The sequence below is a fragment of the Notechis scutatus genome, chromosome 1 (assembly GCF_049901735.1).
Source record: "Notechis scutatus isolate UNSWTSFEM ecotype Mainland chromosome 1, rNotScu1.2, whole genome shotgun sequence".
In the NCBI taxonomy this organism is placed as follows: Eukaryota; Metazoa; Chordata; class Lepidosauria; order Squamata; family Elapidae; genus Notechis; species Notechis scutatus.
Window position 1 is genome coordinate 269042089 of NC_142009.1, and position 24523 is coordinate 269066611.

Consider the following 24523-nt stretch of genomic DNA (forward strand, 5'->3'; position numbering starts at 1 on the left):
AAGGAAAAAAAAAATCAAGGTGAAGTTTTGCACACAAAAAAAAGTGTTTTCTTTTACAATAAAATAAACCAAGAAATTGTATTTCAATTAAATTATGCCATTGCTTTTCTAGTAGCAAAGGGATCAAAGATAATTGTTTTGTACATGCATAATTACTACTTGCATCAGCTACTCTGCTATTTCATTTTGTTTCAAATGCTCATATTCAGTGCCTTGATAGAGGCCAATACTAATTACACTGTTCTTATGAGAATATAGGCTATAAATTGAATAGGATATTTCCAAAAGTTGCATGCTCTAGGAAAAGTTATACCAGTGCTCTTATTGTTTTATCAACTGTCAGAAGTCAATGCTCCTCACCTCAACCATTACACTAAGTGCTCTGTTGTGGCGTTGAAAATCTGTATGAAACATTTCATCTTGTAACCACTTGGCAACACAGCTAGACATCTGAGTCTTCAATTGCTCAATGTATTCATCACGAGGAGTAGTAAAATTCCATTTCAAAACCTGAGGGAAGATGGGAACACGGTCTTCTTAAAAATTAAACCTGTAACTTAACCTACTTGTAACTTAAATTTTACTTAAAGTAGTCTGTAAATTGTAAGTGGCATGTACATACATCACATGTACGTGTGTAGGTTTTTTTCCTTATTTACTAAGACTACATTATTGAGCCACAGGTAATTTTTAAGTAACATTGATCCTCTTAACATAACAAAAGAAATTCATATTTACAAAAGAAACATTTTTGCTTATATGGATTATTACTTGACTTGTAACTTTCACTTTTCTCCTTTCACTAAGTCTAGTTAGTTAAACCTCAAGCAAGTACTTTCTACCCATCCCACTTTTGACAGTCATGAAGAAGATACCAGAAACAATTGATTATTTTAAACAAAGGATAATTTATTCTTGTATCTGAATAGGAACAAGTCTAAAAAAATTTTTTAAGGGTTAATGCTTCCACCTTGGCCTCTAGTTAACTTGTGTCAACTAGATCTCTTATTGGAAATGTGTTAGGTTATCTCACAAACAACACTTTAGTGAGCTTTCATGGCTGAAGTGAACCTAATCTTGAGTCTTTGTATTTTAATATATCAGAACTGTATTATAACATAGATGCTTAGGTGCATACACATACAGTCAGTGATTTGAGGCTTGTTTCTGGCTATTCATTCTGTGCAGTATTCCTCGAACTTAGTGATTCTAAGTTATGTTGATCTCAACTCCCACAATTCCCCATGCCGGCTGGTGAAATTTTAGCAATCTTCCCATTAAAAAAATAGAATAAAATATTTTTGTTATTGTAGAAACATTCCCTAATACTGAATGAGGAGACACCTCCCCACTGAACTTTTTCAAAAGAATGCACTTGTTTTAAGCTCAGTAACTCAAAACAAACTTGGCAGATTTTGTAGACTAGGCTTAACAAAAAAGAATAACAGAACAACTTCTAATTTTGTATGCTTGTCCACTGAACTGTTAATAACATTGATAAGTACAAAAGAGCAGAATATGCATCTGTACAATTAAGTGAATAAATAACTTTAAGTGATCTCCACATGTCTTTCTATCTGGGGATTTCCAGTGTTAAAGTAAATGTAGTTTATAATAGAAATTCATGTCTAATACAGCCCAGAAATCAGACGCTGAGCATTTCTCTCACCTTTAATCCTTTCTCATCTTTCATTCTTTGCTCTTTTCCATTTGGGACTAAAATAAAAACTGGGCCAGACCTGTCATCATCATCTTTCAAGTTGGATTTGCTTGGAACCTTTTTCCCCTGTATACCCTAAGACACAAAACAATAGTAAGTTCATTTCCCTGTAACCAAGCTCCTATAATCTCGTTTTAAACCACCTTCCATTCTGCACCTCTAGACTAATCTCACTGAAGTCAATAGGAATGCCTTTATTTAGAACGAATCTATCCCATCAGCATGCAAGGCAAGTATTTCCCCTACACAGAAGTGTGTGTTAGAATGTGCACTGAAGACCTCAAGTACCTATTTAGCAGAGTAAAGACAAAGGCCATAACAATGTTTAGTGCAGCAAGTATATAAAGGTCAGTGTACCAGCCACTCTATGTGGTACCCGCTTATTACCTGTTTGATATCTTTGTTCTTTGTCAGATTACTATTGCCTTTGGTGAGGCCTGAATTTGCATCAGAATGCTGAAACAAGTCACAGAATACTCTGTAGTTAATCGTATTGACCACATAAACACTTTTAAAACTTTTTTTTACTTCTGCATAAATATGAGTATAGAGCATAAGCACTCTGTTCCTATTTACTGACCATATATGAAATATTACAGATCTAAGATCACTGGCATGTAAATCATACTGAGGAAGGAATGAGTTAGAGAGACCAGTCAGGCCACCAAATTTCCTCTTAGTGAAGACCAAGAGGCTCAGACTCCAATTGCCATGAGTGTTTCACAAGGATTATTTCATTAACCCGAGGTCTGCAACATGAAGCTTTTTCATACACTGACACAAAAATCTCTAGTGAGTCAAAAATGAAAAAAAATTGAGTAGTGTTACAATATACCATGGAATAAAAATTTCTTAAATAAAGCTTTACTATGAAATAGAATGAGCTGCAAAATAGAGTTGTGATGTGATCATTTCATTCTGTCCCATAGCTGAAAGTACTTTTCATAACCAGGGCTCTATCTGATTTTATTTCTGGATTGATATGCAATACTGCATCTAGCCTGATATCATCCAGGAAAGCTATCCCACCAAAGATTGCTGTCCAAATCCTGCTGTTCATTTTCTATCAATAGACGATAGAAATATGAGGGAGAGGGGCAGTTCAAAAATGTGCTAGGTAGGCAGGCAGGCAGATGGATAAGACAGCTAGACAGATAGATTAGACAGACAGACAATTTCTTTTTGTTTTCTTTCCTTGCCTAGAAGGTCCTTGGCAAATCCTTCTTTGCCAAGTAAAGAGAGGTTGCTTGTCTGTTTGTGGTCCTTGCCACTCATTGCCTGACAGAGAGGACTAAGTCCTACTTCTCTTCCTCAAGCAGCCATCCAGCCTGTCTTCCATAGCAAAGTCTCATTTCATCACTGGCCCTGTCTAGATAGATAGGCATTGCCTCAGAAGCAATGCCTGCCAGAATATGAATGAGGGCAGGAATTCTTGGGACAAGTACTACCCCAAAGTTAGAAATCTCCTAGCAATGACTGCAAAGCCAAGTAAACCAGGACCCACTGTTGTCATTTACCTTGGTTTTAGGGGCGCTTCCTCCTGTTTTGGCTTTTTTGGCATCAGGTTTAGTCTCCATTGTGCTAGATGAATAATCTTCATTGGAACCTAAGGAATAATTTGTTAGTATGCACTATATAGGCTTCGGATCAAAACTACCAGCCCACCCACCCCCCTTCTGCCGGTTTAACAAAACATACTATAATTCTCAACATATACTTTAAACTGAGGGTCCCCAATCTCTGGGCCACATCCCACTAGGGGGCCACGAGGGGATTGCAACCAAGCTATGGAAACGGCCGATAACTGCACATGCATCCTCATTTGCACTAACAGTGGGCGAGCTGTGCATTCCAATTGCATGAGTGGCAGGTACGCACACACAATGCTCATGCAAATGGAACTGCGTGCATACTTGCTGGCCATTCGCATGGAACCATCCCCTAAATAAAAGTTTATTTAGTGACTGAAATTACAATGGAATTGAAAAAAATGACTTGTGACTGTTTTTTACACTTATGACTGCTGTAGCATCCCCATGGTCATGTGATCAAAATTCAGATGCTTGGCAACTGACTTATATTTATGATGACTGCAGTGTTTTAATCTTTCTTAAAACTGGAGTTCTCTCAAACAGGACAACTGTAGAAAGATTACCTGATGCAGCTTGAGATTTGGCTGGAGCTGCTCCCACTGCTCTAGATGTCTTACTTGGTGGAGCAGGTTTGGCAGGCATATTAGCTTTAGCTTTTTCAAGCATGGCCAGTACTTGATCTTTCGAAGTTGGCTACAGAAAAAAAAAGAGTGCTTAAGTATCTACATTTAAGCCACTTGATCAAATGACTACAAGCCAAACTCTCTTTTCCTTTACAGATCTTTAAATAGAAATTAATTTTTGTAAACGGTTCCCGGCTTGTCAGTGCACAGTACAAAGGAATGGTGGCAACCTACAGCAGAAATGGGCAACCCATGGACTATGGGTTGTTTCCCACCACCCTGATACCACACTGCAGTGAATTATGTAGCAAAATGACTATTTTTGATACCATTTTTACCTCTCCAACCTTATGAAATATATTAGAACTATTTTTAAAAATGGTTCAAAGTCATGTTACCAAAGTTCTGCCATATCATAACAGATGGCCTAAAGACTTCCAGAGTTGCAGCCCAATTGCTCAAAAACTCCCACCCCAAATTACCCAAGTTTATATAGATAAGAACCCATATGCGGATATTTTAGATTTCCTAGATTAGATTTCTAAATTCCAATAATTAAAACTATTTTGGAAGTCTTTTACTTCCCAGAAACTAATTCATGCTATTACTTGCATGTCTATATACCATCTGTCCTTGCCACTATTTATACTCCCATTAGCTGTTTTGACTCTGCTCCCTCCAAATTTTTTGTATTTTTATTTTTTTTAATTTAAGATACTCTCTTTGGCCACCCAATTCAATTTCAATGACTCTGAGTGGCTTACAAAAATTAAGATTCCATATAATGAACCTAGTGACAACGATCAGTCAATTTATTAGTGTTTTTTGTACCTTCAATTTGCCAGTGGCTTTGGCCATCTTCTCAAAACCCAGATGCATCATAAAAAATGGAAGAGCATCCTGTGCCTTTTTACGGACATCTCCATTTCGATCCTCCAGGCAGGAGTACAGGTGAGGTACACATAAAACTAAGTCTGATGGGACAGTTCGGAGAGTGGGCAACTTTTCAGCAAGCCAACCTAAAAGCTAAAGTTAGAAAAGATTATTAGAAAGGAACACACTGTATTCTAAGTAAATATTATACAAATTTACATATGAATAATTAAAACTGGTGGCATTTTGGGTCAACAGTCAATGAAACTGGTATATTAAAAAGTAGATATCCACTAATCTACTAATAATTGATTTGGAAAATAAAACGAGTGAAAGGGAGCAACAGCTGACTAACAAGACACCAAAAAGAGCAGGCCACTAGGGAGAACAAATAGAAGCAATATGTTGTTTCCCTTCTCTCTTCTTTTTTGGTAGAATAAAACACTTTTTAGGAGAGGAATTTTATAAAAGTTTTGAAACAGACAACGAGGAGAAACCTGTAGATAAAGATTTGATACATTCCTGGCCAGTTAATGCTATCTCTCTAAGCAAATGGATGCAGAAACTGATTCAATATACTTCTCCCGACAACAAAACACCTTATTATAATCACCTTGTATGTCTTGGATTCTCTTTTAGAATGTTATTAACATACTGTGAGGTTTTTCACTAATCTATTCAAAACCACCTGTCACAAGGGGTGCAATTAGCCACAAAACACTCACTTACCAATGTCTTCATTTTTCTTCCTGCTCTTCTCAGAACTATTTCTACTCAGAGGAGAACTGCTACATTTTGGATTGCGAACAGATGAGTTGAAGCATAGTATATTTGTGCACGGACTGCTTTGCACATCTCTACTGAATTGACACTTCTTCCAAGATAATAGTACAAAAGGAAACTGACTGCATTGACTAAAATCCTCACCTCTTGCCTTAGAAAAGGATTCTCTTTCTTGAGTTCTTCTGACAAATCCTCCCCTTCTAACCACTCTTTCATGCCCGTCTGTTCGGTCCAGGCATTTACTGTTGCTAATGATGCTGCCCGTACATTGCTCTGGAAAGGAGAAGGAAAATAAGATATAATATATACATGCACAAATACACAAACTTATGTATATTCCAGAAAATTGAAAGTCAACTAGATAAGGTTCTTGCATCTGTCCATCTATCATTTATATTCATTATTGTGAAACAATCAAGTGTTTAACACTTTTAAAGAGAGGATAATCTTCCACTGAATCTCTGAGGTGCTAATTTAATGCAACACAAGAAATGCATGTGTTAAAGTTCAAGAAGGTGCATACTCTCAGGAAACAGATCTTTCGAACCACTTACCCCGGAAATAGGATGGACAGTAATTTAGATGCAAATCCAAAGGCTTATTCATATTTATTCTATCTGCATTTTGCTATTTTTAATTGGAAAGTCATTTACATTCCTTAAATTTTCTACTAAGACCCCAATAAGATGTAACAATGACCACACCTTATTACCAATTTTTGAAGCTAGGATATTAACACCACATAACGAAAACTTGCCTCTAGAAATGGTAAAAGCTCCAACACTGGAAGTTTTTAAGAAGAGATTGGATAATCATTTGTCTGAAATAGTATAGGGTTTCCTGCCTAAGCAGGGGGTTGGACTAGAACAGGGGTCTCCAACTTGGCCACTTTAAGACTTGCGGACTTCGCCCTTCCGGTTTGCGAGGCTTCGGCAGCGGCAGGGATTTGCGATCCAGCGCGATCCCTGCCGAGCTCACTGCCAAGGTTCCCCCGATCCGTTTGGATCTGGGGGATATAGCTGCCTTGCAGGGGCAGCTGAAGACAGGGGGCATCTGGAAAGGGGGCAAGGGGTGTCGCAGACCCCCTCCCCAGCCAGCAAAACCCCCTTTTCCCGAGGCGGAGGAGCGGCGGTCAGCAATGGCTGCCATGAAGAAACCTGCAAACGGATAAGATTGTGCAGGAGGAAGAAAATCGGAGAAATTGTGAGAGTTGTTTCTGGACCGGGATAAAGTTGCCAAGGGATAAGAAAGTTTCCTGGGGCTTGAAAATTGCTACGGAGAAGTTGCTACATTGTTTCCAGAGAGAGTTACAAGCAGCGCACAGAATTCTAAAAGGGAAAGTTTTGTTTTTCTTCACTCTCCTTCCTAACGTGACAGCGGATGGAATAACAAGAGAAATCTGAAAATCTAGGTAATTAAATACTGAAGAGATAAGGATTTCTGAATGATTTTTTTTTAAAAAAAGACTTTAAAAATTTTTTTTTGCTGTGAGTGGGAAGGGAGAGGGAAAAATTGGATTAGAATTTGAAAATAAGGAGAAGACTGCCTGGATTTTTAAAGAGCTATAAATACTAACAAGGCTTTTGAAAGATATATATATTAAATATATTAAACTTTGTGATCAAACTCCAATCCCAGAAAGAGAAAGTGAAGGAGAAAGTGCTTAAAAGAATTAACCTACTTGGATTGCTTGGTGATTTTACTACTTTTGAGAATTATCTCTGATTAAAAGCACTTGGGTGGTTGCTTGGGAAAACTTTCTCTCTTTATAATGGCATTACTTGTGGACAGATTGAAACTTTTATATCAAAAATATGAGAAAGAAAAGCAAGAAGGGAAGGATGTTTTTGATACTCTTTTTCAGTATTTAGAAATGGCGGTCTACACTTATGTAAAATTGAATGGACAACAGGACGACTGTGACAAAGAAGAAGCCATTTTTGATGAACAAGTGACTTTGGCTGGGGAAGGAAAGGAGAAAGAGAAAAAGGAAAAAGAGACTTTAAGACCTATAAAAGCAATCAAAAAAGAGAAAAACAAGATGAAAAAGAGATATTATGTTAGAAGACAACAGAAAGGAGGAAAGCAGAGAAAAAGGGAGGTGGAGAGGCAAAGGGGTAAAGAGGACAGAGAGAAGAATAAGCAAGGGAGAAAGGGGACGAGAAGCCTCAATAGTAGAGAGCAAGATGTAAAGAAACAAGAGTTTTTAGAGATAATGGGTAAACTTTATTGATAAAGGGATTCTAAAGGTACATAAGATTGTTTTTTATATTTGTATTTAGAAATAATTTTAGAAAGTTGGAAATAATGTGTAATTTAAAGTGTGATAAAATGTTTAATATAACTTAGTGAAACTTGTCTTAAGAAAAGGGGAACATTTTATGAAATAAGGATTTGAGATATGATGTGGGGGGGGGGGGGAAATAATGGTGGAAAATATAAGTATTCCCAAAAGGCATGTTATTTAATTGAAATGGATAAAATGGTTAAGATATAAAGGAGTTGGAGAGAAAGATACAAATGAATGTCAATATTAATTAGATTGTGTTATTTCAGTGGGAATTTTTTTTTTGAAAGAGATTTGAAGTAGGAAAGCAGGAATACCTTAATGAAATAATGATTTAAAATATGTGACGTGGGGGGGAATAATTATGGAATGTAGGTGCTCCCACAAAAGTATGTTAATTAACTGAAAAGTAATGTGCTAAGTGTTTATGATATAAAAGAATATGAACATTAATGAATAGATCAGTACTGGTATTGATAATACTGTATAATTTTAGAATGTACCAAATAGAATCCCAATGTAAGTTAGGTATTTTATATTAAGTATTATAAATGTAGGGGAAAGAGGTAAAGGCGTCATACTCCAATTAGTGTACAGGAGAAGCTTTTTTTTTAAAGAAGAAAGATAAATCGATAGCTGGAAATAAACAGACAAAGAATAATAAATATTATGATTTGAATTGAGATGAGATAAATAAAATAAAATTAAGAGAATCTAAGAGAGAGAAGAAGCTATATATAAAATTGAAAATGGTAATAATGATATGGAATGGCATATAAAATGAATATGAATTTGAGTTGGTGTCTGTACAAAGAGTTTTGACCCGGGATTAAGCAACTTTCAGAAAAGATGTTTTGTTTTTTTTATGTTTATATGTTTTGTATTCTTATGTGTTTATGTTTGAATGAGTTAATAAAACCTTGGAGAAAGGTTAGAAAAGGACAATGGAGAGAAAGATAGAAGAAAATAAAGCAAGTTAGAAAGGGAAAATATGTGATTGTAAGGAAATGTGTTAATGTTGTTAAACTTTCAAATAATTTTTAGAAATTTTTAGAAAAAAGGTTTTATGTTTATCTTGTATGTTTTGTATGCTTTTAAAAATTAATAAAATTTGTTTAAAAAAAAAAAAAAAGACTTGCGGACTTCAACTCCCAGAATTCAATCTGGATAATCCCCAGCGCTTCTGGTTGAGGAATTCTGGGAGTTGAAGTCCCCAAGTCTTAAAGTGGCCAAGGTTGGAGACCCCTGGACTAGAAGACCTCCAAGGTCTCTTCCAACTCTGTTATTCTAATCTATATGGGCAACTTTCATCTTCAGCAGAATTAACTTTTATTCGGCCTATTATATCACTCAGTAACAAATAAATTTAACAGAAAGTTGTTAGGTATAACATTGATACCAAATATGTCGGAGGACAATTTAGCTGATAATTTTACTAAAGCCCAAGGTGCCAGTAAGCACCAGGAGAGTTGTGAAAAATATGGGATAAGATTGTAAAGGTATTATATATTTATTTCACCCAAAAGGGGAGTATGTTAGGTATAACATTGATACCAAATATGGTTTGGGTGAATAAATATATAAAACTTAGATATCATGGTTTAAGTGCTTATCACTTTAAGCACAATGCAGCAGGCAATTAGCCAATTAAGGGTGCGGTTAGAAGTTACTATATAAGGAAGCATTAGAAGCTGGAAAGCTTACTGACTGCTACTGGCTGTCTGTCTGTTACCGTCTGTAACTGAGTGGCTGACTGTTACTGTGTGCTGCTGTGACTAACTGTGATTACTGACTGTGAGTGCCTGAGACTGAACTGTTATTGTTTGCTACTGTTTGCTGAATATCCAGCGTTTGTTTCTCTGGAGAGTGAAACCGGAGGAGGAGAAGATATCTTTATCGGCTGATAAAGATATTGCAGGACTCTTAACTTGGACTATACTAGTGAGTCTTACTGGATGGAAATACTGTGAATGACTTAATGGACTGAATGACAATGTTTAAACTCTAACTGGATTAAAAACTATTTAAACTACAAACAGTGTTTGTATTCAGTGTGTGTATACTCTGGGGCCCTTCCACTCTCGTTTTGGCTACCTGGCTTGACTACTGCTGCAATACTCTGCTAGGGGTTAATTCCTCAAACCCTAACATTGGTTATGGGCCCAGCTACATAGTCTAACTAACCAGGATATAGCAGAGAGAGTTGGTGTGAGTTACACATTACTGTAAAAACAAACTGTTTTAATTAGTTTAAAATAGTTAAAATATCTGAAGAGTAATGGCACAAGTAAATTTGTCACAACTGTCCATGATATCCAGGCTGGATGGAACAAACTATGTTTCATGGTCAATGAAATGTAGTTTACTTCTACGCAGAGAAGGTTTGTGGGACATTATAGCAAACCCACCAGATGTGAGTAGCTGGGATCCTGCTAATGATGATGATAAAGAAAAGTTACAAGACTTTAAACTGAAGAATGAGCAGGCTTTATGCATCATAGGACTGACTCTCTGTGATCAGCAGCTTGTCCATATTCGTGGAGAAGAAAATGCTGCAAACTGCTGGGAGAACCTCAGAAAGATTTATGTTCGGGACAGTGTAGGAGCACATATAAATCTTACACGGAAGCTTTTTCGAACGCATCTTCAGAGGAATGGAGATATGTTAGTTCATTTAAACTGTATGAAGAGCATTTTTCAAGAATTGCAAGAAAAAGAGCTTATATTTAATGAACTGCAACAAGTCTACATAATATTATCTTCATTAGATCAAAGCTATGATGACTATGTGACTTCGTTAGAGGTATTGCCAAAGAAAAGCCTCTCATTAACCGAGATTACAGGCAGGCTACTAGAAGAAGCCAGAAGAAGGCGTGGCGTGACGAGCTGAGAGAAGATAAGAAAGAAGAGAAATTATCTTCAAAGCTTGAAAGAAACCAGCAAAGCAAAGTAAAGCACCTGGAAGAAGAGAATTTATCTTCAACGGCATACACAATTAAAAAGTGTTTTAATTGTGGAGGCAGAGGACATTTGGCAAGATTCTGCAAAAAGAGAAAAAGCCAGAATGTAAAAAAGCCAAAGAAAGCATTTGAACTAGCCACGTTTAGCAACTTTGATGTGAAGAATAATTTATGGGTGGTTGACAGTGGCGCATCCCACTGCATCACAAGAGATAAGACAAAATTTATAAAAATGTCTACAAGTTCTCAACATATATCACTTGCCAATGGCTGGAACCTGAAAGCGAAAGGTCAAGGTTTTGCACGTTGTCCATTACATAAACCAGGATATAAAAATGTTGTATGTACCGCAACTAAAGTTTAATTTGCTTTCAGTAAGGGTATTAGATAAATTAGGTTATGTAATTACTTTTAAAGATAATAATTGCATAATTGAAAAAAGATAACAAAAGGGTAACTGCAGCTTTAAATGGAACATTATATGTCTTAGATAATAGTAAGAAAGGGGAGGCACAAACTGTATTTAATAATATAAAGCCTCATGAAGAATGTATCCATTTATTGCATAGGCGTTTGGGGCATGTAAATTTTAAAATGCTAAAGCGTACAGTTGAGTTATCTGAAGGAATAAGGTTAAAACCTTGTGATAAATATTTGCGTTGTAATGTTTGCTGTGAAGATAAGAGTAAGGTATTGCCTGCAAATAGGCTAAATGGTTTCAAAACAAAAGAACCTTTAGAAGTAGTATTTGCAGACATAATAGGTCCAAAGAAACCCAGTATGGGAGGTGCTAGATATATACTGAGCATTATGGACCATTATTCTAGATATGGGTTTTGCTATTTAATGAAAAGCAAAACTGAAACATATCAACATTTTTCAATTGGCTTAGGTTTGCTAAAAGAAAGTCTAAGCGACAACTGATAACCCTGGTGACAGATAATGGTACGAATTTATTAATAACAAATTCCAGAACAGACTTAAAGTAGCTGGAATAGAGCATAAGAAGTCTGCTCCATACAGGCCAGAACATAATGCTTTTATTGAAAGAAGAGGCCAAACACTACAGGCAATGGTTAGAACAATGTTAAATGATTCTGGGTTACCTGATTCTTTGTGGGGGAGGCTACAATGTGTGCTAATAACATATTGAACAACGTTGTTAATACAACAACAGGTGAAATACCATTCACCAGATGGCATGGCAGGAAACCTGATCTAAGTTACCTGCACACATTTGGTGCACCAGCATGGGTGCATATTCCTGCACAACTCAGAAAAAAGGGCAACATAGAGCTAAAAGATTTTTCTTTGTTGGTTATCAGGCAAACCATAGGGCATATAGATTTTGGGAGAAAGGCACATCTAAAGTGTTATGTAGTGCTAGTGCCCAATTTCTAGAACATGAAGGATGGGAGAAATTAGAACAGGATGCCAATAAAGATGTAATTATTGAATCCTATAGAAATCCCATTAGTTATCCCTGTAACTTTAAAAATAAAGTAAAGAGACAAATACAGGATGAGATAGTGCCCATAAAGGAAGAAACAGATTCAATAGCTGAACAGGATGAGGAAGATGAACAGGTAGTAGTTCAACAAAGTCCTCCTGTAAGCCCTGTAATTCCCAGAAGAACTACACGTATATCTAGACCGCCTGATAGGTACCAGGCTAACACAGTGTGCCAGATTAATCAAGTTCCTAATTCTGTAGAAGAAATTAAAAAGTATACTAATAAGGAAAAGAAAAATGGTATGCAGCAATGAATAAGGAACTGAATTCATTAAGAGATATGAAGGTGTATGAAAATGCCAAATTACCTGTAGGAAAGAAATCCATTGGCTGCAAATGGATATTTAAGGTAAAAATAGATAAAGATGGTAATTTAATCCATAAGGCAAGGTTAGTAGCCCAAGGTTTTAGGCAGAATGCTAATGACTATGATGAGGTGTTTGCACCTAGTCTTAAGGCAGCAACCTTGAGGGCAGCTTTAGTGTGGGCAGCTAGTAAAAACTATATAGTTAACCATCTAGATGTGGAAACTGCTTACTTGCACGCCCCATTAAAACATATTATTTATATGAAAAAACCTGTTGGTATTAAAAGTGAAAATAAGGATAATAATGATTGTTGGTTGTTAAAGAAAAGCCTCTATGGTCTTAAACAATCAGGCTATGAATGGAACCAGTATATTGTAAAGGAACTAGACAATATAGGATTTAAAGCTGGTTTAGCCGATCCATGTCTGTTTAAGAGGGAGACAAATGGGAAAGTATCATTATTATTACTATTCACAGATGACATTGCATTGATAACTGAAACTAATGATGAAGCAAATAAAATAATAGCATCATTAGGAAAGAGAATAAAGATCAAGCAATTAGGGGAGATAAAAAGTATCTCGGTTTGAATATAAAGAAAACACGGAAAGGTTTTAAGATATCTCAGGAAGATAAGATAAGCAAATTGCTAAAGATTACAAGATGGAGCTTTGTAAGCCAGCTAAGACTCCAATGAGTCAGGAGTTTAGCAACACTGATGAACAAAGCCCGGAGTTTGATAAGGTGATTTATCAATCTTTAATTGGTAGTTTGAGTTATATTAGTAATTGGTCTAGACCAGATATATCGTACTGCGTGAATCAGTTGGCTAGATTCAATTCTGCACCATGTGAAAGACACTGGATTGCAGCTAAGAGGATATTAAGATATCTTAAAAGACAATGAATTATTCATTGTATTTAGAACCAAAGGGTGATTTAATTCTGAGTGCTTATGCAGATGCTAGCTTTGCATCAGAAAGAGACACTAGAAAGTCGACTTCAGGAACAGCCATAATGCTGGGTAATACATTAATAGGCTGGAAGTCAATAAGACAACAGCATATAAGTTTGTCTACTATGGAGGCAGAATTCTCCTGTTTATCATTGTTATGTACAGAGTTAATAATGTATAAACAAATGTTAATTGATATAGGTATAACTGTAGATTATCCTATAATTATACATGAAGATAATCAGGCAGCAATTCAAATGGCCACAAATATTGGAGTAAAAACAAGGAGCAAGCATACAGATCTAAGATACCTAAACGTGAGACAATCTGTAAAAAGTAAGATGATTCAGCTAGAGTACTGTATGTCGGAGGACAATTTAGCTGATAATTTTACTAAAGCCCAAGGTGCCAGTAAGCACCAGGAGAGTTGTGAAAAATATGGGATAAGATTGTAAGGTATTATATATTTATTTCACCCAAAGGGGAGTATGTTAGGTATAACATTGATACCAAATATGGTTTGGGTGAATAAATATATAAAACTTAGATATCATGGTTTAAGTGCTTATCACTTTAAGCACAATGCAGCAGGCAATTAGCCAATTAAGGGTGCGGTTAGAAGTTACTATATAAGGAAGCATTAGAAGCTGGAAAGCTTACTGACTGCTACTGGCTGTCTGTCTGTTACCGTCTGTAACTGTGTGCTACTGTAACTGTGTGCTGCTGCGACTAACTGTGATTACTGACTGTGAGTTGCTGTGAACTGTCTCTGGCTGTAACTGTTACTGTGTGCTGCTGTGACTAACTGTGATTACTGACTGTGAGTGCCTGAGACTGAACTGTTATTGTTTGCTACTGTTTGCTGAATATCCAGCGTTTGTTTCTCTGGAGAGTGAAACCGGAGGAGGAGAAGATATCTTTATCGGCTGATAAAGATATTGCAAGGACTCTTAACTTGGACTATACTAGTGAGTCTTACTGGATGGAAATACTGTGAATGACTTAATGGACTGAATGACAATGTTTAAACTCTAACTGGATTAAAAACTATTTAAACTACAAACAGTGTTTGTATTCAGTGTGTGTATACTCTGGGGCCCTTCCACTCTCGTTTTGGCTACCTGGCTTGACTACTGCTGCAATACTCTGCTAGGGGTTAATTCCTCAAACCCTAACAAAAGTGTACTAATATTAGATGATAAAACATTCAGAATAAAGGAATTGGGAAGGAATTTCTAAAGTCAAGCCCTTAAATTCAAGATTTCCAAGAGAGTACATAGACAGCACATTTCTGTCAGATGTCCATCCGGTGTCCGGTTTTCTTCAAATTCAACTTTCTCAATGAGAAACTAAAACTGTCATATGCAGAGCTTGGAATGTATATTGTGGATAATATAATCTCAAAGAGTACCATCAGAATAATACACCAATCTTACCTTACTGTCTCCAAGAATTGTGATGATAGGAATTCCCAAATTTTTCACATGTTGCTTTATATTTGGGCCCATAGCAGTGGCCAGTTGCTGAAGGATGGTCAGTGTTTGTTGTACCTGAGTGGAAGGCAAAAGAGTGTGAATGTGCCTGTCTTAAGAGCTTTCAATTTGTTAAAAAACAAAACAACAGTATCATTTCACAGGATTTGAAGGTTTTTTGTAGCTTGAAGAACGAGATCTTAAACAGAGATAATTCTACCTTAACCTAATCAAATGTAATAAGCTGCCACAACCACTTCGAACTATAGAACTTGGAGAAAATGTGGTAAATTCACATAGGTAGATGCTACATTCAACAGTTGTTCAAAACAGGTGAGCAAAACTTTTTGCAATCTCTGGCTTCCTCTGTTGTTAGCATATCAAGATTTCTTTAGTAAGTATAGGTAGTCCTTGACTTAGGACCACAATCAAGCCAAGAATTATGGCCCTAGGTCATTGCAATCATTAAGCAAGATACCTACATGATTGTCTTGCTTAATAACCACAATTACAGGTTTTCCTCTTGCAGTTGTTAGGTGACTGTTTGGTTGTTAAGCAGAGTCTGGTGTGCCTCAGTGAGTGGGTCTCCCAGGGCCTCTCTATCCAGAGGCATCCCTTGCACAGCTTCCCATTTTATTTGAGATTGCAAATGGTGACTGCCTCCAGAGTGGCCCAAGGTGGCCCCAGTAGGAAGGCCATGCATAATGTCACCTGGGCACTCTTGGAAAGGTGCTCTTTGGAAGAGATAAGTGGAACAAGGCATGACAGGGTGGGGGAGGTTCAAGGGTATATGGGACTCAGTATATGGGTAGGAAGCAGGCCAAAGCTTGTGTGAACCCAGTCTGGTTGGAAGTAGATCCAGCAGGGCAAAATGGAGAAAGATAGGAAGGTAGGGATAGTTGTAGTGTCCCCGTGGTCAGTTGTAAGGGCAAGAGTTTTGCCAAACAACTGAATTCTGATTATGTGACCGCAGAGTGCTATAGCAACTGTAATTTCAAGTACAGGTCATAAGTCCCTTTGTTCAGCACTGTCATAATTTTGAACAATTGCTGAATTGAATGATTGTAAATCAAGGACTACCTGTAAGGAAAAAATACTGGGGCAGTATTCCACATAAGGTTATGTATTTCTTTTAAAATACCTCCAAAATTCCCAATCAAGGACATAAACTCCCTTATAAAGAAAAACTGCAGTATCCTTCTGGCCTCTTTGCCTGCTGTAATCTAATTCCAATTTGATTTCAATCACAAGATTTTGATTCTCTATGCTAGCCTTTCATGAAAAACAAAAACATCATTAAGAGGAAGTTACACAATCTCCCCAGCTGTGCTTTGGTATATGTGCTACAAATAGATTAAACAAAGCACAACTGTGTTCTTCTGCATATTATAGGAGAGTGCATTTCCTTTACAGTAACCTCTCTGATGTTCATTGAATACAGCAGGACCATTTTCCCCACAAGAATGAGATGCATCAACAGACAAGCTAGCAATTGTAAAAATATTTTATTACATAAAATAAATTAAATGGCAGTAATGCTTAGTGACATTTTCGTTTCATTTCTGTTTATAAGATCTAAATTAAGCTGGCATATAAAGGATGGAAGATGACTGTAACAAATTTGTTACTCATTTTAAGCATACCAGGATTTTATTGGAATCATTGAGACGACTCTTCAAGGCAGGTGCAAGTTCGCCTATATTTGGCTGTATGAATTTGGCTTCATTGATGATGTTGGTTACTTCATCCAGACCCTCTTTTCGGATTTTCCAGTTTTTATCACCAATCTTAGATATCAGCTCAGATGTGATCTTATCACTGTAAAGAAAGACAAAACAAAATAAAACGAAAAAAGCCAACAGCTCATCATCAATTTTCTTTAAACAAGAAGGAGCAAACTATAAGCATCTTAAGCGGTAATAGTCAAGACAGAAAAAGCAAATTATAAAAATACGTTACAGATGAACAGAGAGTTTGCATACCTATACATGGAGAAATTGTCCTTAACATACCTAATCTATAAAGCACAAGTTGCTGTCTGCCTTTTAAAGTGCTGTGGTGATGCCCTCTCAGGGCTCCATGTTTGTCAGTTATTTATTAGGCAGCAAGAGCAATTCTCATACAAGTCCTCCAGCTGACAAGTTTTCTCCCCGTTTCCTTATAGTTGACACTGATAAGCTTTTAATACCAGATTAGTATATATTTATTGGTTAAATCTGTGCTATTCTGCCTTGTGTTCTGCTGTTATCGTCTTACGATATTTCAAGATGTTCTACAATTTTAAATGCATGTTATATTTCAGAAGATTTAGCTATAATTGTTCTTTTAATTATATTTTCTTTTACTGTGTTTCTCAAACAATACGCCCCCCCACAATAGGAAGGCCCAGCACTGTTTCATAGGCATGTGGTGAAATTAAACCCCGCCCCAAAAATTGAGCCCATTTAAAGCATGCGTTCCCCGCCATTTCTCACATCACAACACGAGGTGAAGAGAAATGGAGGGGAAGGTGGTGGTGGGGGAAGGAACTTGCCGTTAGGAGCACCCCACGGGCAACCTTGGCTAGAGCACCCCGCAGGCAGCCACGCCTCACCACGCCGCCGCTCCTAATGGCCGATTGAAGGTGACTCTGCCCTCGGGGTGCTTCTATTGGCCGATAGAAGCGGCTGGTGGCGAGGCGTGGCTGCCCTCGGGGCGCTTCTATTGGCCGATAGAAGCGGCCTGGTGGCAAGGTGAGTCTGTGCGTGGGGTGCTTTAGGTGGGGGTGCGCAAGGGGGGGGGGGAAATTAAGACGGCCTAGCTGTTTTTTTGGGGCTCAAAAAAAAAAAAAAAAAAGGCCCAGCCTTACTTTATGAGAAACACAGTATATATATTGTAAGATGCCTACACTTATGTTTATGATGGGAAGGGCAATGGGGGGGGGGGCATATAAATCTATTAAATAAACTAAATATTATTTTATATTGTATCATTTTATATTCAGATTATATTTCATTATTTTACCATCTAGTATTCCTGCTTTGTCTCCCACCCGCAAGTCCTGAGCTGCTTCGCTGGATTGTATGGCTTAAGGAACCTTAAATTTATATGCTAAGCAATGCCAATACAGGTAGTCCTCGACTTACAATCACAATTGAGCCCAACATTTCTGTTGCTAAGTGAAACATTGATTAAGTGAATTTGCCCCATTTTACGAACTTTCTTGTCATAATTAAGGGAATCATTGCAGTTGTTAAATTAGTCAAACTACTGTTAAGTGAATTTGGCTTCCCCATTGACTCTGCTTGTTAAAAGGTCGCAAAAGGGGATAATATGACCCCGGAATACTGCAATTGTCATAACTATGAGTCAATTGCCAAGCGTCTGAATTTTAATTACATGGCCATGCGGATGCTGCAACGGTCATAAGTGTGAAAAATGGGAGATAAGACACTTTTTTCAATGCCATCGTTAACTTTGAACACTCACTAAATGAACTGTTGTCAGTTGAGGCCTACCTGTAGATAGACTGACTCAAAAGAAATCAAAGAAAGATGGAAGGAAGAAACTGAAATAATATGTCAAATCCAAGATACCATCAAAAATATCAATACTCTGTTCAATTCCAAGTTGGGAGATTATAGGAACTGATGAAATATCCACAGAAGTATGGCAAGCAACAGAAGAAGAATCAATAATGGTTCTATCCAAACTATTCAAGCAAATCTGGACAATGGTACATTGGCCAACAGACTGAAAAATCAAGCCACATTCCAATGACCAAAAAATGAGATTTAATTGAATGAGCAAATTATCATACAATATGCTTGATTTCACATGCAAAATAACACTTCGGGTCACTCAACACAGATTATAAGGCCTCCATGAAAAAAGAAGCACCCAGATGTTTAAAGCTGGCTTTAGAAAGGACTGAGGAACATGCCATTATTGATGATACACTCTGGATAATTAAGAAAGTCCAAAAATACTGGAAAAGAAATGAGCAAGTGCTTCACTGATTGTGGAATATCTCAGAAAAATGGGTTTCCCAGAACATATCATTATCCTCATGAGAAGCCACCGTATAGGTAAAGGTGAAACAGATTTGACTCCAAGTTGGAAAAAGAGTCTTCTCTACTTATTTATTCAACCCATATGTTGAATATATATTATTAAAGCTTGAATGGAAGAAAATGAGCATGGTTTTAAATGGAAGAAACAACAATAACAACGTGTGCTATGTTGATGACCCTACCTTGGTAACTGAAAATGCAAAGGTTCTGCAAGCTCTTGTAATAACAGTAAAGAGCATAGTGAAAAATGGAACTAAAATTTAAAGACCAAACTGGGAATAGATAGAGCCAGCTTTAGAATTGGCAATGGTAGTAAAGGAACAAGCAGTCAACTAATATCCTGATTACCATTTGGTGAAGCAACCACCAAGGCTCGAATAATCCTGCTTCAGACATGTAATGTAAAGACCTAGATCTTTGAAGAAGACTTCAAGGCTAGGAAAGGTGAAAGCAAAGAGGAAGCCAAGCAGCAAGATGGGATGGACTCATTGGTGATGAACACACCGTTGGAAGACCTATAAAATACCATCTTAGGGACAAATTATCATGGAAAAGGTCTACCCAGGTAGCCGTTAGGAGTCAATAATGACTTGATAGCACACAATCAGTCAATCAATCAACCAACCAACCAACCAACCAACCAATCAATTCCTGCTTTGGTTTTCAATAAAAAAAAACAGCATAAAACCAAATAAAAAAGTATAAAAACCTGATGTCAGCTCTAGGCAAGAGGTCCATGACATCATTCCCTGAATCCTCCTGTTCTTCTCCTTCCTCTCCATCATCACTGCCAATATTGTGCCTTGTACTGCCTCGAGTTGCAGCAGGTGGTGTTTGTCCTTGCACCTGAAATGCATACTTACCAAATTACTTTGCATTATTTTAATAGGGAGTATTTGACATGTTAATTCACATGACTGTACAACGTTGTGTGGTGCTAATTAAAAATCATGCAAGTAATGCTCAAAATGGAAGGATCAGACAAGATACAGGTAGTCCTCGACTTACAACCATAATTGAGCCCAAAATTTAGGTTGCTAAGTGAGAAATTTGTTAAGTGAGTTTTGCCCCATTCTACAACTTTTTTTTGCCATGTTTGTTAAGTGAATCAAGTTTGTTTGTTAAGTTTGTTAAATTAGTAACACGGTTGTTAAGTAAATCTGGCTTCCCCATTGACTTTGCTTGTCAGTAGGTCAAAAAAGCTGATCACATGATCCCAGGACACTACAATGGTTATAAGTCTGAACTAGTTGCCAAGCATCTGAATTCTGATCAGGTGACCATGGGGATGCTGCAATGGTCCTATGTGTGTAAAATAAGATTATAAGTCATTTTTTCCAGTGCTGCTGTAACTTTGAATGGTTGCTAAATGAAATGTCGTAACTCAAAGACTACCTGTATAGGCTATGACACTGTCATCATCAATCAAAAGTGAATTTTACAGTACAGTAGTCTTGAATTAATACTCCTATTAATAAAAGTTTGATAAACATTTCCATCCAAAACACTAGAACTCATCTTCAGTCAGTCATCAGCCAATACGATCTTCCAAGACTGCCTTAGCAGATTGCTCATTTACTTCACTGTATTATTAGCAATAGTAAGAAAGATACTGGAATCGGTCGAAATGATCATCCAAACAATAAATGTTTCAGCGTTTCAAGGAAAACTTACTTTTTCAAATTCTGCATCTATTTGGGAAAGAAGTGCAGGTTTCTCATCCTCAAAGAACATTCGTAAAGGGGGACCAACATACAGAAACATGACGCCTAGTAAGGTTATAGCGGATGTCCTCACAGCCTATTAAACAGGAAATTGAAATATTTAAGCTCAATATTCAGACAGTGAAATTTAAGTTGAAGGAAGAAAAAAATACTTACAGGATTTGTAGCTCCAAGAGCTGTTCTAACATTGCTGATGAATGCCTTCACATTCAATCTGAGGGAGAAGACAATAAATATTAGCCAAAAGTAGCATAAAATTATATAGAACGGTGAAAAATATGACAACCTCTTACTCATTTCTCAACCACTTTGTCAAAAGGTTATGAAATTTAAATGTGAGACAATAGTATTGGCTATGATGGAACTGTTTCTCAAAAGAACATGATACATCTTACATGTCAGAAAAAGCATTTTTAAAAGAAATGACACCTGAATACTTTGCATCCAGCTCTGCATGTTTTTCTAGTATTTCCAGGGATCATGGGAAAAGAAGGAAATTTGTCTCACATCATGCAAGTGGACACAATAATATTTTATTCCTCTTTTTAAAAATCTGTTGGGAATTTCTGTGAAGCGGGTTTGAACTTTTAAGGTATGCAAAGTGTATTCAAAACAATAAAAGCATTTTATATTCCTTTTTTAAAATCTCTATTGGGATCTAGCAATTTGTTGTCAGACTTCAGCAATCCAGAAGCCATGGCAATGGAGTCTGGGGGCTACAATACACCAATAGATTTCTAAATTCTAACTACATTGTATACAAACAAAAAAGAAACTACATGGCAGGCAAAAAAGAGTACCAGATTGTACAAAACTAGTACAATAGTGAGAACAAGCTTGGTTCACACATGTGTATAACTGCTGTAACAAACACATGAATACATTCATCTCATTCAAAAATGTACTAATAATGTGAATTAGTATGGTTTCTACTTACATTATCTGTGTGCTGACCTCTTTTTATGTCACAGTTATTTAGTAAACAGCATGTACATGTAAGCAGCATGCTACTCTAATTTTGAGACTTACCCAGTAAACCCAAACTCTTTAATGGCGTTTGAGAGCCAATTTAAAGTTTCTGATTGGTTTTTTGGATTCTTCTGGGAAAACGCCATGGACATAACCTAGAATGAAAACAGCCTATTTGCAACTGGTATAAATGAGCAATAGTTCTTGTGATAGTAAGTTTTCTTTCAGCATGTTATATCTATGAAAAACAATATATGCACCTGCTCAGCAGTCCAAGGCAGCTGACAGGCTTCTGCTATTGCTGTTAATGCTTCTTTGGCATTGCTCCCACATTTCACATCACCAATCTTATCCACAAGGCCATCCAGGACAATTTGTGCAGATGTTTTGGAAAAGGTCCCCTTTTGAGCAACCAAAGCAACGATATGAAGTTTTATCTGCATCACCTGCAAACAAGAAGAGGAGCCATTGCTATTTTCAAGCCAATGATCAGCTGTACAGTAAGACTTGAGACCTACATTTCATCAAATACGACTCGTGCGTCTAGGGCAGACAAAACTTCCGGGAACAAAAATGTTTTTTAACACTGTATGCCCTAGAATTAGATATATTCGTTATTACTTTACTACGCATACATTTAAAATACATACATTGTGACTTTTCCCTTGAAAAATACAAGTTCAGAGAATACCTTTATAGCTGCGTGGAATCACAGGCTGAAGGAAAGGAGGCCCTTCTAGGGGGAGTAAAGAAACATCCTAGCTTAGGGTTGGTTGGGGGAGGAAACATCTGAGGTCAAACTCGTAGGCCTATATCTGCTGTTTCCCAAGGGAAGGCAGACAGCCTGGTGAGATTTTTGTAATACAGGTGATCAACAATAAAATTATCTACTTGGTCCAACTCATGAGTTGTTCTGGTTGCTTGTGCCTCACAAGCTATTATTGAAATTAGGATCCCCAAAAGCCTAGGGCCCAAAAAGTTCTAAATGCCGTTTAATTAGAATTCAGAAGTTTTTCACATGCAGGCTGGCTAAATATAGATACTATAAATATTGACATAATTCTTAGCATCTTGCTTAAAGTATATATTTGAATGCTTTATCTTAATTGTATTATTCTTGTTTAACAGGGTTCCAAATACCCATATTTTAATTCAGCCTTAATGAACTGTGTAATGCTACCAGAAATGTATCACATATCAATGAAGAAATCAAATAATATAATGAACAATATTATTGTTGGATGCAAATAAGAAATATAGATCAAGCTTCTTGCATAAAGTTTTCAAACACAAATGGTCAAGCCTACCCATAAGGAATTCCAAGTTCAAGTCTAAGGTAACGTTTTAAATAAAGTTCATTAGTTATTAATTCAATGATAATAGAACTAAACATTAACATTGTTCTACCTGAAAGTTAGTCTCTTTCCATCCAGGTTTCTTCGCCAACATCCTTACTAGAGCCTGGCAAGGCATTTCAGTTTTATTCATCAGCTCAACTGCCTTAAAGATTAAGAACAGTGTTAAACTCTAAGAAAGGCAGGAATATAAATACTGCCAAACTGCATTCTATAAACCTATATTCATTTGGATACATTTCATGTTTAGCATGCATAAAAACCATAGTTCTTAATAAGATTATTTCTTGTCCCTTCATTTGAAAATTTTGTAAAGAAATTACTTGCAGTTTTTGCAGTCTTCAAACCCAAAGCTGGATAAAGTAGATTAAAAATGATCTAGATTTGGGTCTGAAGATTGTAAATATTGTAAACACAAATTTAACCCACACTATATACGAATTATTCTTTTTTTTTTTTTTTTTTTACAAATATTTACAACCAAGCTTCATTTTTGGAAACTTTATTCTGATTTTCTGACAAGAAATGTAAAAGTGATTGGATGTTTGAACCAGTTCTTATTTTTTAACAGTAAGAGTTAACTATTGTTGGATGCCTCCTTGTGTGAAACTGACCAGTGCAGATTTTACAAAAATTAAGTCTTTAATGTATTTTAAAGAAGAACCAGATCTGGTCTATCAAACTTGCAGTACTCAGAATAATCTGAAAAGTCACAAAATACAGCCTGACACTAAAGGCTTCTGTGAAATGCCAAAATAATTTACTATGGAACAAACAGATATTTATAGGGTTGAGACACTTTTAGAAGAACTTGTCATTATTACCTTTTGAAATTCTTCCATGCAAGCCAGCCTTTCCTTCCAATTGCCACTATCTAACTGCTGTATGCAAACTTCTGGAAGCACAGCTGAAGCCTTCTCCTCACACACCTCTATCTATTAGCAAAGAAAAATATTGCACACCTGTTAATAGCCTACTGGTACATTCCAAATTAGCCTTCATCGGGCTATTAGGCATTTTGACTTATATCAGGTTTGCTATAGCACGGCAACCTGGATTCAAAGGAAACATGTTACTTCAGAGCACATAGACATGTGCATGTAGTGCCTAACAGTAATTTTTAGACCCAAGGTATCTTTTCCTGTTTATGCGATTAGCCTCTTGAGTGAAGGGGCAGCCGTACCAAATGGGCATGTGTACACACACCACTTTATTTAGAAATGGACTTCATTCTACAGCACTCTTGGCATGCTCCTGAGCGGAGATTCAAGGATTCTGTTGAATTGCTATACAGTACGTACCAGTTTCTCCATTACAAATATAAAGAAGACCAATAATT

The 24523-nt window shown here is 36.7% G+C and overlaps 1 protein-coding gene across 5 annotated transcripts in view; it reads right to left on the bottom strand.

Annotated features, from left to right (window-relative positions):
- CKAP5 (cytoskeleton associated protein 5) overlaps positions 1-24523 on the bottom strand; it is an 89891-nt gene that overhangs the window by 18546 nt on the left and 46822 nt on the right. For all 5 annotated transcript variants that reach the window (XM_087951327.1, XM_026671234.2, XM_087951329.1 and 2 more), the window contains exons 15-29: positions 24009-24119; positions 23237-23329; positions 22090-22275; positions 21890-21984; positions 21017-21074; positions 20811-20936; positions 19846-19982; positions 16728-16902; positions 15049-15162; positions 5736-5864; positions 4767-4961; positions 3876-4005; positions 3238-3326; positions 1670-1795; positions 361-510 (exon numbers count right to left, since the gene is read on the bottom strand). In XM_087951327.1, the coding sequence (XP_087807453.1) occupies positions 361-510; positions 1670-1795; positions 3238-3326; positions 3876-4005; positions 4767-4961; positions 5736-5864; positions 15049-15162; positions 16728-16902; positions 19846-19982; positions 20811-20936; positions 21017-21074; positions 21890-21984; positions 22090-22275; positions 23237-23329; positions 24009-24119 (1914 nt within the window). The remainder of the gene's footprint in view (positions 1-360; positions 511-1669; positions 1796-3237; positions 3327-3875; positions 4006-4766; positions 4962-5735; positions 5865-15048; positions 15163-16727; positions 16903-19845; positions 19983-20810; positions 20937-21016; positions 21075-21889; positions 21985-22089; positions 22276-23236; positions 23330-24008; positions 24120-24523) is intronic.